The sequence below is a fragment of the Triplophysa rosa genome, unplaced genomic scaffold (assembly GCF_024868665.1).
Source record: "Triplophysa rosa unplaced genomic scaffold, Trosa_1v2 scaffold454, whole genome shotgun sequence".
Taxonomy (NCBI): domain Eukaryota; kingdom Metazoa; phylum Chordata; class Actinopteri; order Cypriniformes; family Nemacheilidae; genus Triplophysa; species Triplophysa rosa.
In genome coordinates, this window is record NW_026634457.1 from 33,381 (window position 1) to 46,648 (window position 13,268).

A 13,268-nucleotide genomic window follows, 5' to 3' on the forward strand; every position below is an offset into this window, starting at 1 on the left:
ATAAATTAACTTTTCTATTTTATTCTCTTTTCTATTTACTGCAGTATATCTTTGTTCTATGTTTGTCCTTTATTATATATTTATTGCTTTTCTACCCCATCTGCAAAATATATTTTTCTACAGGTACATAGGCTACTGAATGACAATAAAGATATTGAATCTGATACGGGTGGTGTATAAATTAGCAACCTAATTAACAACCTAACTTAGCTGAAGCAAGTTCGCTGATGATAATGATCAAAATTAAAAACAGAAAATGTACAGTCATTTGTAAGGCTCATTGTGTAAGGCTCCTTTGTAAGGCTCATTGTGTAAGGCTCCTATATCAGAATGATCAGAATCAGTTCTTGTATAACACCGAAGAGGTTTATTCGGCAATAACAACCGACTGGATGCATTATCCTGCGGCTAGTAATTATCACATGAGAAAATAATTGTACACTAAATATTTATTAAATATGTTTAAGCTCATCTGTTAAAAATCCAAACCTTCCATGAGAAAAAAAACTTCCAGGTAAACCCACAACCCCAATACTGTATATGGTGGCATTGCACAGTCCTGCATACAATTTCTGTTCATTTTCAATGTCTTTACATATTGAAAATAACAAAAAATATAAAAAAGTAGAAATAGCTTAAAAGTGCAATAATGGTCAATAATACATTATAACTAAAGAAATAATAATTCTCAAGGGTTAGGCTATAGAATCATGTTGAACTGTGTAAATGTACATTTTTATATAGTATATCAATGAACATTATAGTATACATAACAGAAAATGTAGTCAGCCTGACATTATATTTTAAAACAAACAATAGTACACAACGGATTATCGATAGTATACAGAATGATATCATTAAAATACATTACGAAATTATATATATACAAGATAGTATAAGTCATGGAATAGTTATACATGATAGTATACATAAGTGTGATGGTTTCGCTTTAGTTGAAAACTGTTTTATTTAAACATTATTTAAACTATTATTTGCTAGATCCTTTCATTGTGATTTTTCCAGCCATTGGGGGCGGTGTGGCTCAGCCACATGACGTCATCAAATGCCGTTCTTTCTCTCGCCTCTGAGCTTTCAAGTGCACAAGTTAGTTTTGCAACGGGTTTATCGCGAAAGTAGTAGCAAAAGTCTGTCATGGCTCTGCTTCATTTAGTCATGTTTTTCTTGGTCCTGTAGCAGAGTCATGACAAAGCTTTTGGTTATGTGTGGAGAGAAACATATTATTGTCCTTTTGACAATAATATACGTTCTCTCCAGTGTCTCGTCTCTGTTCCCGCCATCTCGTTTCCTCGTTAACTTTAACTGAGTGTTTTATCTCCCACACCTGCCCCTTGCTAATTATCCTTTGTCTGTCTCCCTATATAATACCCTCATGTTTCATTGTCCTGTGTCGGTCATTGCGTGTGCTATGTGCTGTCTTAAGTTGTTTTTTTCTCGTCCAGCGTTAGCGTTATTGCCTGTTCCTGTTGTAGCTGTGTCATCGTCTAGTAAGTGTTTAGTTTAGTTTGTCAAGTGTTTATTCAGTCTAGTGTTTAGTCAGTCTTCGTTCTGTGCTTGTTTATTATTTCTTGTTGCTGTTTTACCCCATCGCGGGTCCTTGTTTTGTGTTTGTTAAAATAAAGTCTTTTGTGTTAACCCCTTAATCACTGCCTGCCTGCATTTGGGTTCTCCACCACGTATTTCATGACAAAGTCAAGGCGGGAAGATTTGAAACTGCAGTGTAGTGTTGTCATGATACTGGAATTTCTAACTTCGATTCAATACCTAAAAAAATCGATATTCGATACCATTTTCGATACCACGGGGAATAAACTGCCATAGCAATAAGGCCCTAATAAGCAATAGCAATATAGGCCTTTTTAAATTTTATTTGAAGTTAAATTGAACAAGACTAGACAATGAGGTATATATTTTTACATTAATTATTAATTGTTAATCTAATGTTAATTTTACGAATACATTTACTATTTAAAATCAAAGTTGTAATTGTCAGTATTAATGGACCAGACCCTGTTGAAAAAAACAGCCTATGCTGGTTTGGTATGTTTTGATGCTGGTTTGCTGGTTTGTGCTGGATTAAACCGTTCATATGCTGATTTAAGATGGTTCTTAGCTGGTTTAAGATCAAACCAGCATCGATCAAAACATACCTTACCCAGCATACAGTATACTGGATTTTTCAACAGGGGAGCTTGAACAAATGTATTGCTCATTCATTGTTCGTTAATATTAGTTAATAGCCTACATTTTTATTTGGCTAAATTGGCTTTTATTCACCATAGGCCCATACTGTAATCATTGATCAGCGCACATATAGACTTAAACGCAAGAAGTGTTGCAGAGACTCCGCACTGGACATCTTTCTAACATTAACAACTTTTAACTGGAGCGAATGAGACGAGTGGATGAAATCATTGAACAGCGCACATACATAGAGCGCTATGGTAAACACGGAAGTGCAAACGTGTATCACACGCGAGAACTGTTGCGGAGACTTTACCCGCACCAGCATTATTTCAAACATCAAATTAACCGGAGCGAACGAGACGAATGGATGAAATCATTGATGAGCGCACATAAAGACAAACGCATGCATTAAACATGAGAACTGTTGCGGAGACTCTGTACTAACATAAACAACATATAACCAGGGCGAATGAAACGAGTGGATAAAATTATTGATCAGCGCACATACATGGATCGCTATGGTAAACACGGGAAGCGTAACGAGCGTGCACCACGCCAGATGTGTTACTGAGACTGGCCATCTTTTCTCTAACATAAATACGATTTAACTGCCACAAACGAGTCAAGTATGTGAGAGGAGGCGGGGCTCTGTTGTTATGCGTTCACGTGCAGTGTGTGTTAACTCACTGTCGGAAAAGAGAAAGAAAGCGGGAACGCGCAGCTGATATCGATACGTGGGACATGGGTATTGGAACCGTTTCAGATTCTTCAGTATCGATACTTATCGAAATATCGATATTTTTGACAACACTACTGCAGTGACAGATTTGAGAAGTTGTAGATGCCTATTTGTGGTTGCACTGCGAATCTGAATCTATGAGTAAGTACAAATGTGCACTACACATTTGTGCCTGTCGATTTATTTTTGCAAATGCCATTTTATACATTTGGGTCTATTTGTCTGCAGCTTTAAACTCAGAACACAGGTTTGTGATTATTGTTTATGGGTGCAAATCTCGACATTCAACTTCAGATATTTACTTTACGGGTTTTCACATTGGGGCTGCGAGTGTACAAGCATACAAGTACAAATACTTCATTTACAAGTTTTCAATTTAAGATGTACAAGCTCTCAAGTTTTGCTACTGAAATACCTTCATATTTTGCAGGCATTAGAAAGACTGTAGAAAGAGCTATGACTTATGTATAGGGTTGGGAATCGAAAATCAATTCCAATTTGGAATCGGAATCGAAAGGCTAGGAATCGGATCGGAATCGAAAGGAATAGGAATCGGATACTTGAGATTAAAATTTGAATTCCTCTTATCAATTCCTGTCTGCATATTTTCAGAAAAGTACATGCGTTGCATGATCTGCTGATATCTCATTAAAAGCCCTTATGAAAATTATCGATATTTTTTACTATAGTAAGCATAGTTTAGCAATAGAATTTGCATTAAAGCACTGGAATCACAAATTAACCATAGTTGCATTATAGTAACTGCACTTTAACCATGATGTAGTTCAACTATGATAATACAAATTGTAATAAATCAGAAAAGGTGTGTTTCTATGTGTAAATATACACAAAACGGTGCTCATAAATATATTTTGCAAACAAGTCAATAAGCAGGCTAAATGACCATACAGGTTGATATCTAAATGTTTTACTTCAACTGTGGAATCGAAACTGGGAATCGATAAGAATCGAAATCGATAAGCAGAATCGGAATTGGAATCGGAATCAATAAAATTGAAACGATTCCCAACCCTACTTATGTATTACATAAAATAAAAGGTTTGTGGATTTTAAGTTTAAAAAGAAGAATAAAAGTCAGGCAGGAGCTAGGACCTGCGCTAATATTATAAAGACTTTACAGCAGAGACAGGTTAGGATTAAGTCTTTTAGCAGATATGTACTCACAGATATCTATGGCGATACTTTACAGCAGAGAGACGTTGGAGAGAAAGATCATCTAAAAATCATCCCCGAGGAGGTTGCTTTGATTCGGATCAGTATGTGAGTAACATACTAACATACCAATATATGTTGTTGTTGTAATATTAGCTGTGTGACGGAGCAGTTTTGAGCGTCATTGTTTATCTGGAACCGCTTTAATATTTTACTCGTCCAGATACTTGAGAGAGCGAGCGAGAGAGAGCGAGAGCGCGTTGGAGCTGAAACTGGAGAGCTAGCGAGAGTGCGTTTTATTCTTTTACTCAATGATGAATAAACTTTCAGTTAATCCGCGGGTCACATGCGTTCCGCACTGGAGAGCACGATCCGTATGGATCACGGAGAGAGAACAGTCAGCTTTTGTGGGCGGAGTTTGGAGGAGAGACGTGAACTGAAATGATTGTCAGTCAGAATTGCTTGCATGAATGTTTTTTTCTTTAAATCATTTTCCAGTGTAGCCTATAATAATGCAACAGCTTTTGTTTATTCATATTTTTAGCTTATAATGTTGAATGACACTTTAATGAAGTGTTTTGTTGTAGGGCTACAGAGTACAGTACATTCTTTAGGCTAATATAGGCTATTCAAGAAGGGAGAGGGCTCAGTTTTTTGTTTTAATTTAGCCTACTTGTTTTGTTCAATTTTATCTTAAGTTATATTGTATTGTATTGAAAAGCAAGACAACATATAAAAAGCACATTTTGACCATTCAGTTTATGCAAAGAACAATGAAAAGAATTGGCTAAATAAATTAAAGAAATGCGAAAAGCCATGTTCGGTATTCAGCCCTTGAAGTGTTTCGTTTTTATTCGACTTCGGCTAAGAATTTTCATTTTGGTGCCTTCCTAGTGGCCATTCATCAAAAATCAGAAATCTATCTATCTGGACCATCCATTAGGCCTGTCGCGATAGTCAATTATCGACTTCTCTCGCATATATAAACGTGACGTTGGTAGTTTTTGGTGATGCAATATATCGTCATTGTGTTTATATATATGTGTTTGTTTACATAAAAATGAATAATATTAATATCTTATCCTATATTAATAGCTTTCCTGTAGCTCAGTGGTAAGAGCATTGCGTTAACAACGCAAGGTTATTGGTTAGATCCCAGGGGATTGCACATACCTATTAGGGGTGGGGAAAAAAATCGATATGGCGATTTATCGCGACATTTCAGCCCGCGAGACGTTATCGATACTCTGGCACAAAGTAACGATTTGTTTTTTCAAATACAAAAGATCTAAATTCATACCTACACTGTGCTTACCAGAACGGCAGTACCCACATATTTCTTGTGGTGATGCTCCCAGATTACGGATGGTCAGATGAACGGAAATTGTAATTCACAGCGGAGAAGAAATACGAGCATAATGGCAGACCAACAACAAATTAGAAATGCGCCAGCGTCTTTTAAATCAAAAGTTTGGGCGCACTTTGGATTTCGTAGTGAATGTAAATAAGTAGACGTGGTTAACTCGGCGCTCTGCAAGTTGGGAATACTCTTTTGACCTTCTTAGTCTGTAGTTTCGTGATTCGCTCCAGTCCGGCGCTTTCTCTCTCACCTGCAGTGCTCGTGCAGGGGTGCAGGTATCTGCGCATGCATATTAAAAAAGCTCATTCTCACGTATTTCGGAAGTCAGATTGTTTTGTAAAGCTTTAATAGTTTTTATAAAGCTCAACTTTAGGTGAGCCGAGGCGAAACCTGCGTTGAAATGCACGATGATCCTCATAGCGCGAGCGCTTTGACGTGACGCGCCGCAAACCCCCGTTTTGGGAGACGCGTGTAGAGTCACCAGAGACTCACAGTCCAAAGACAAGCGCAAGAATAAACAAACCTAAAGACAGAGAGTCGCAACACACTAAAAATGCTCATCTAATAGATCATTTTTTCCTTTCATTTACAGATGTCGTGATGTATTTTTATAGAATTGCCAAGCGATATATCGATTATCGCAGAATCGGCGCATTGTGATATTATCGGTATCGTGAGCCCTGTATCGCGTATCGAATCATATCGGGAGGTACCCTGCGATTCCCATCCCTAATACCTATGTATAAATGTATAGGATAATGCAATGTAAGTCGCTTTGGATAAAAGCGTCTGCCAAATGCATAAATGTGTCAATGCTATCCGATCGCGCTGTCTCTGTTAGCGCTGCCCTGTGTCTGTGTATTAAAAGCAAAGCTCGCACAGTCACACACACGGGGCGGACAGCGGCAGGTGAAAAGACTCAAGGAGTTATACTGTGTTATCCTGATGAGTAAAGCCAGTTCTGCATAGTAATCAACTAGTGTCAAAGCCGCAAACCACCCACTCCGATATGAAAACAAAGGAGCATGTGAACAAGACGCTCTACTCTTTAAATACTCATTATAATACGGAGGTAACGAAAAGAGCAACACAACTGATTAAAACACAAGCCGAAACAAGGAGCTCGAGAGAGATCTTACAGACAGTTAAGTTAAATATGACATGTCACATGTATGAATACACCTTAGACGAATTTCAAACAATGTTTTTGTTCCTTTGAAGGGAACTTCACTACTGGAAAAGTCGTTCCAGATAAAGAGGCATTGTTTTTCATTGCTCAATTAGGCAAGTGTATTTTAAACGGCCACATTATGACATACAATTGTGTTGCCCTCTCCAGAGTTCAAATATCAAGGGCTCTGCTTACCCTAAATTTCATCATAACGGCTTGTGACGTAAATCAAACAATTATAATTGAGGACTGGAAGTGTCCGTTTTATTTATTTAAAATATTTACACTCCAGTTATTATTTACATTCCAATTTCAATGTCCAAATATTACATTAAAAGGTCTTTGTTCTGTAAAAGGGTGTACTTGCAATATTATATCATTACTTAATCAGTGGCATAAAATATTTATAAAATGACAATAATATAGACTATCGCAATTATTTCTGATGCAATTAATCGCCAAACAAAAAGTTGCTAAGTGTCACTCTCACCATATCCTGCCACCACAAATTTGTAACTTATTTCTAGAAAAATCTAGACAAAATTTGTAACATTGTGATGCAAGTTCTTTTACTTATGATTTTTAAAACAGCTTTCCTTTCAAATGATTACATGTGAGGCAAAATATTAAGGGTTATTTTGTGATTAATGCTCGGAGCTATTTTTTTATTGTGTTGTACAATCTTTTAAAGCCTTTTCTTATCTGCACAGCACCTTTTATATGTAGGCTCCTAGCAAGACGGGCCGAGCTGCATATGGAAATGAAGAATTTCAGCCAAGCAATCCAGGATGGGGACACCATTTGCCGACTGCGCCCCCTGTGGCCAAAGGTTGGAATGCATTAAATTTACATTTAGTAATTTAGCAGATGCTTTTATCGAAAGCGGCTTACAAATGAGGCATAACAATGGAAGCAATCAGTGCAACAAAAGGGCAACAATGCGTAAGTGCCATAGAACTGGCCTCAGTTTGCCTGCTATGTAAATAAAAACTAGGGCTGTCAACATAAAGGTGTCATGAACTGGGCTTGTTTATTGTTTTATAGTGTTGTATGAGGTCTACTTATGGCGTTTGCGTGGTTTTTACATTCAAAAACATAAAAATCAATAAGTAATAGGCTATTCTCTGCCTGGGTTTTGAGGCCGGCTCGACAAACGCTCGGTTTTAATGGGCGTGCCGCATTGAAGACTTGGAAGTACACTGCGTTCCAAATTATTATGCAAATTGGATTTAAGTGTCGTAAACATTTAATTTTATATTGTTCAATTAAACTTATGGATGGTATTGTGTCTCAGTGCTCTTTGGATCACTGAAATCAATCTCAGACACCTGTGATAAGTAGTTTGCCAGGTGAGCCCAATTAAAGGAAAACTACTTAAGAAGGACGTTCCACATTATTAAGCAGGCCACAGGTTTCAAGCAATATGGGAAAGAAAAAGGATCTGTCTGCTGCCGAAAAGCGTCAAATAGTGCAATGTCTTGGACAAGGTATGAAAACATTAGATATTTCACGAAAACTTAAGCGAGATCATCGTACTGTGAAGAGATTTGTGGCTGATTCAGAGCACAGAAGGGTTCGTGCAGATAAAGGCAGAATGAGGAAGGTTTCTTCCAGACAAATTCATCGGATTAAGAGAGCAGCTGCAAAAATGCCATTGCAAAGCAGCAAACAGGTATTTGAAGCTGCTGGTGCCTCGGGAGTCCCGAAAACCTCAAGGTGTAGGATCCTCCAGATGCTTGCAGTTGTGCATAAACCTACTATTCGGCCACCCCTAACCAATGCTCACAAACAGAAACGGTTGCAGTGGGCCCACACATACATGAAGACTAATTTTCAAACAGTCTTGTTTACTGATGAGTGCCGTGCAACCCTGGATGGTCCAGATGGATGGAGTAGTGGATGGTTGGTGGATGGCCACCATGTCCCAACAAGGCTGCGACGTCAGCAAGGAGGTGGCGGAGTCATGTTTTGAGCTGGAATCATGGGGAGACAGCTGGTGGGCCCCTTTAGGGTCCCTGAAGGTGTGAAAATGAACTCTGCAAGGTATGTAGAGTTTCTGACTGAGCACTTTCTTCCATGGTACAAAAAGAAGAACCATGCCTTCCGTAGCAAAATCATCTTCATGCATGACAATGCACCATCTCATGCTGCAAAGAATACCTCTGTGTCATTGGCTGCTATGGGCATAAAAGGAGAGAAACTCATGGTGTGGCCACCATCCTCCCCTGACCTCAACCCTATTGAGAACCTTTGGAGCATCCTCAAGCGAAAGATCTATGATGGTGGGAGGCAGTTAGCATCAAAACAGCAGCTCTGGGAGGCTATTCTGACATCCTGCAAAGAAATTCAATCAGAAACTATCCAAAAACTCACAAGTTCAATGGATGCAAGAATTGTGAAGGTGATATCAAAGAAGGGGTCCTATGTTAACATGTAACTTGCCCTGTTAGGATGTTTTTGATTGAAATAGCTTTTGATTTCAGTAAATATGACCTCCTAATGCTGCAAATTCAACAATTGACCATTTTCAGTTTTTTACAACCTATGAAATGTTTTCAAACTCTGTTGTGCATAATAATTTGGAACAGTGCATTTTGAGTTTTTCATTTTTTAAATAAATACTGTTGTCAGTGGGAGGTTTGTTCAATAAAATTCCAAATGTACCCTAACTGTTGATTACTTGAAAATTATACTGACTGTCATTTGCATCGACAAATTAGGAAAACCAGAGAAAGATATCATTTGCATAATAATTTGGAACGCAGTGTAAATGCACACTGCTATGATTGGATAGCAGTTTGTGTAATAAACTTAGTTGGAACCTTCTGTGAATTCGGTTAGGGACGTAACGGTAGGAGACTTACGGATATGACCCAGCACCCAAAATAATACCAAAACACTTCAAAACAGCCTCCATTATTCGCAAACGGTGGATAAAACCTTGAAAAATGATATATGAGCCTGCCAAATCACAGAGATGCCGATTCGCACAGGACAAATATTATCACAGAACCTCGGTGTTCGTCAAAATACGGTAGGTAATTTGTGGGGGAATTTTTACTTTACATTTACAGACATGGCCGATTCGCACGGGATTAAGATCACAGACAACCTCTGCAATTATTACAATGACTAGAGGTCCCCAGGTAATACTAAACCCGTGCGAATAGGGCTATCAGGGCATGTCAAGTGATCTCTAACAAAGTAATAGTGACGCATAGTACAAAAATGTTGTACTCACATAAGATTGCTGCGCCATTCCTTTCGAATCCAATATTGACGGCACAGCACTGCTTTTTCATTGCGTCGACCTGTGCCTTGTTCACAAATGAATCCGCGGTAATGTTTTACCCACGTGAGCTGGAACGTCTTTAAAAATAAACTTCAACCACGCATTACTAATGTCCGAATCCAAAGGAAGGTTATGTAGCGACTGTGTTCTTCCACAACCAGGCACTGACTGCACAATATTTTGCGATCTTTAACGGCATGTTTATTGCTTGCTCACTCTATCTGATTCCGCGTAGGGCTGTCACGATTATTAAATAATCGTCTCATCGCGATGGTTTCAGATCATCGCAATTATTGCACATCTCTATAGAAGACACTAGGGGGAGCTGTAGTGCATCTGCATATTGCATATTTTAGTGTATGTATTGTAACTAAAGCATGGTAATACTTGTAAAATATACCACCACAACACAATCACTTAAAAAAAAAACACAAAAACATATACAAATGACCTGCAGTACAATTTTATATACAGTAATTTAAGCAAATCTCAGTGTGAAAACCAGTCTACCAAAATTTCATTAACACACAAGTAAAATTTTATTGTGGTCTTGCAAGTGAGAAAAAAACAGACTAGAAGCTTTTCTATGACTGATAGTATTTTAATGGTGGCTTCAATTTACACCTGATCAATTTACTTAATTTACTGTATTTGGCGTATTGTATTTGGTATTGGCAAGTATTTGGCGGTTGTATTATTGACAGGTAAAAGCCTAAACCTTAAATATATGATGACCCAATTTTTTCCGATGTATTTCCAAGAAAAAAAACTTGGAAATTCAGAACTTGTATTCAGATCAATATGGTCATTTCAATCGCTGAGTCAAAAATGTATGAGAATTAAATGTCAAAGCTCAAAAACAGACAATTAATCGTCATAATCGTCAAAGCCCTAAAACAGACAATTAATCGTCATAATCGCAATGATTTATTAGACAATTAATCGTCAGTCAAATTTCATAATCGTGACAGCCGTAATTCCGCGCAACTTGTGTTACTTCAGTACTGTCATGTGCGAACCAGTGGGCGGGGCTAGAGAAGTAGTCATTGATATTCTTCTGTGGAGGCGGTGTTCAACCTATCATAGGTGCATTCCAGGACCTGGCGTTCGCTGGGCCTGGTGTCAATAACAGTTGTAATTTCAGTAACAAGGGCATTTTCAGTTCTGACACTTACAGGATGTTTGCTTGAATACGATTCCCTCTTATATAACAAAAGCTCTGGTTAAAATTGATGTCTTAATTCATCGCTCCTTTAACGCATGCGATTATTTTTTCGCATGTGAGTACAACAGCAGTGTACAAAGTTACATAATCTTTCTATATAGACTTGTGCCATTTCCTTGTGTCAATATCAAATATCTTCATTTATTAACATCCACAGAATTGAATGCATTACCTGTGTATTTCCAGTACTTTTCTGTCAAAACTTCATACAGCATTAACAATGATTGAAATGACCCATTAATTTGTGCATCGTTGCTGCATGGTGCACACACACCATGAACAAACCACTTTTAATGCTTGAATTTCATTAAAACGACATAATTTGGAAGTCGAACCTTTATAAACGGGTCATTATGACTTGAAACCTTAAAACAACAGTGCGCACCGGAGTAGATGTCATGTCTACAACTTGCAAAATAGGCAGTGCGTGGCTAGGCACTAAAGAAAGGAAACCAAGTGTGCGCAGACACGTGGTTAGTTCCAAACAGAATATATCTCCCTCCGAAGGGCCCTTCGGGAAGAGGACACCAAAAAAACGTCACTCCAAATAAAGATAAAATGACGTTGTTTTTATTGCTCCTTTTGCCAAATGAATTATAAACGGACAGATTAAGAGATACAATTGCGTTTTTACCTATAGAGTTTACACATCAAGAGCTTTGAAGGGAGTAGGGCATAGGGATGATCACTTCAGAATGGAACGCAGGGAATGTTTTCTGCACGCACGTGGTTAATGTGCGACTGCGAGTTTGGTTATTACGTTGCATATAGATCCGTTTTTTCGTGATTATCAATGTATGTGTATACACTGACAAAAAGGTAAATTGTTACTTGAATTTGAGATTTATACTGGGGCACAGCAGATTTATACTGTGGCATGACGGAATGCCCGGGCCAATTTAACCACTGGTTACATTGTATAATCATGCTCTTATTCATGTAAAGGCCTTTAAACTATTTAACTATTTAAGCGCGATTTTAAACAGTTGCTTTGACGCGTTCAGTACAAAAACACACAAGATTATGCCAGAAAGCCCGTTTTGTCTAGCATTTTTGTAAGCACAGATTTCAACGTGTTTAATTAAATCCTAAATGAATGCAGGGAGAAGGGCGACAGATCTGCGTAGAGTGGCAGCTTTTAAAGGGGCCGCATTCTTAAACCTGCTGCTGTGACTTCTGCCATGAATGTTAATCAAAGAACAAAAGAGGAGCAATTCAATGTGTTATGCAGCTTTAATTCTGTATTTAATTTAGAATTTAGCATTAAAGACTGTTAAGTGTTTGAGAACTTCTTTCAATTTCTTTATATTTCCTACCTGTTAGACATGATAGCTCTCAATTATACTGTACTTCAATGTTAAATGGCTATAATTCATGTTACAATAAAGGACAAATAATCAATCTAATGGAGACATCAGTTGCAGTACTAATATCAGAATGTTGGCTTTCATTCATAAAATTATGTTGTTAAAGAAATCCGTTGTTTCTACATTAATTTGGAGATTGAATGTAGGGCTGTGACGGTGGCAGTTTTTTACCACAGCGGTGGTAATCGACAAATCGACCGCGGTGGTGCGGTGGTTGAGAAATATATATTATTTATATAAATAATATTTATATTATAATTATTTGTGTGTAGCAACCACATGACGAGTGGAAGAGAAATATAGACCTTATTTAAATACTTGAAATTGTTAAATACTTGAAATATGATATCTGAAATAAATGAGGATAAAACATCCGTCAATGTTTAACGCGCAAATCCATCAGTGAAACGGCACACTACAGCATATAAAACATTTAAATAAACATCAGTAAATAATGAAAACTTAAATGACATAAGAAAGCTAAATACTAAATAAAAAAGCTCTTGTTGCAGTAACTTCAGTCAGTGGTGTATTAACCCTTACAGTCCTTAACAATTCCATTTGAAACAAACTGTTTAAACCTACATTGGCTTTCCTATTCAGATTGCCATAAAAACTTAACTTTTTCCGACTCGTTGATGTGAAACTTACTTGTTGACATTGTCCAGATTAAAATGTGTGCAGCTGCACTAAATGCGCGTTCAGAAGATGTGCACAGGAGCGCAAATGAATAGAT

The 13,268-nt window shown here is 37.6% G+C and overlaps 1 protein-coding gene across 2 annotated transcripts in view; it reads left to right on the forward strand.

Annotated features, from left to right (window-relative positions):
- LOC130550862 (LON peptidase N-terminal domain and RING finger protein 2-like) overlaps nucleotides 1-13,268 on the forward strand; it is a 40,541-nt gene that overhangs the window by 14,336 nt on the left and 12,937 nt on the right. For both annotated transcript variants that reach the window (XM_057328378.1, XM_057328377.1), the window contains one exon: nucleotides 7,359-7,477. In XM_057328378.1, coding sequence (XP_057184361.1) covers nucleotides 7,359-7,477 — 119 coding nt within the window. The remainder of the gene's footprint in view (nucleotides 1-7,358; nucleotides 7,478-13,268) is intronic.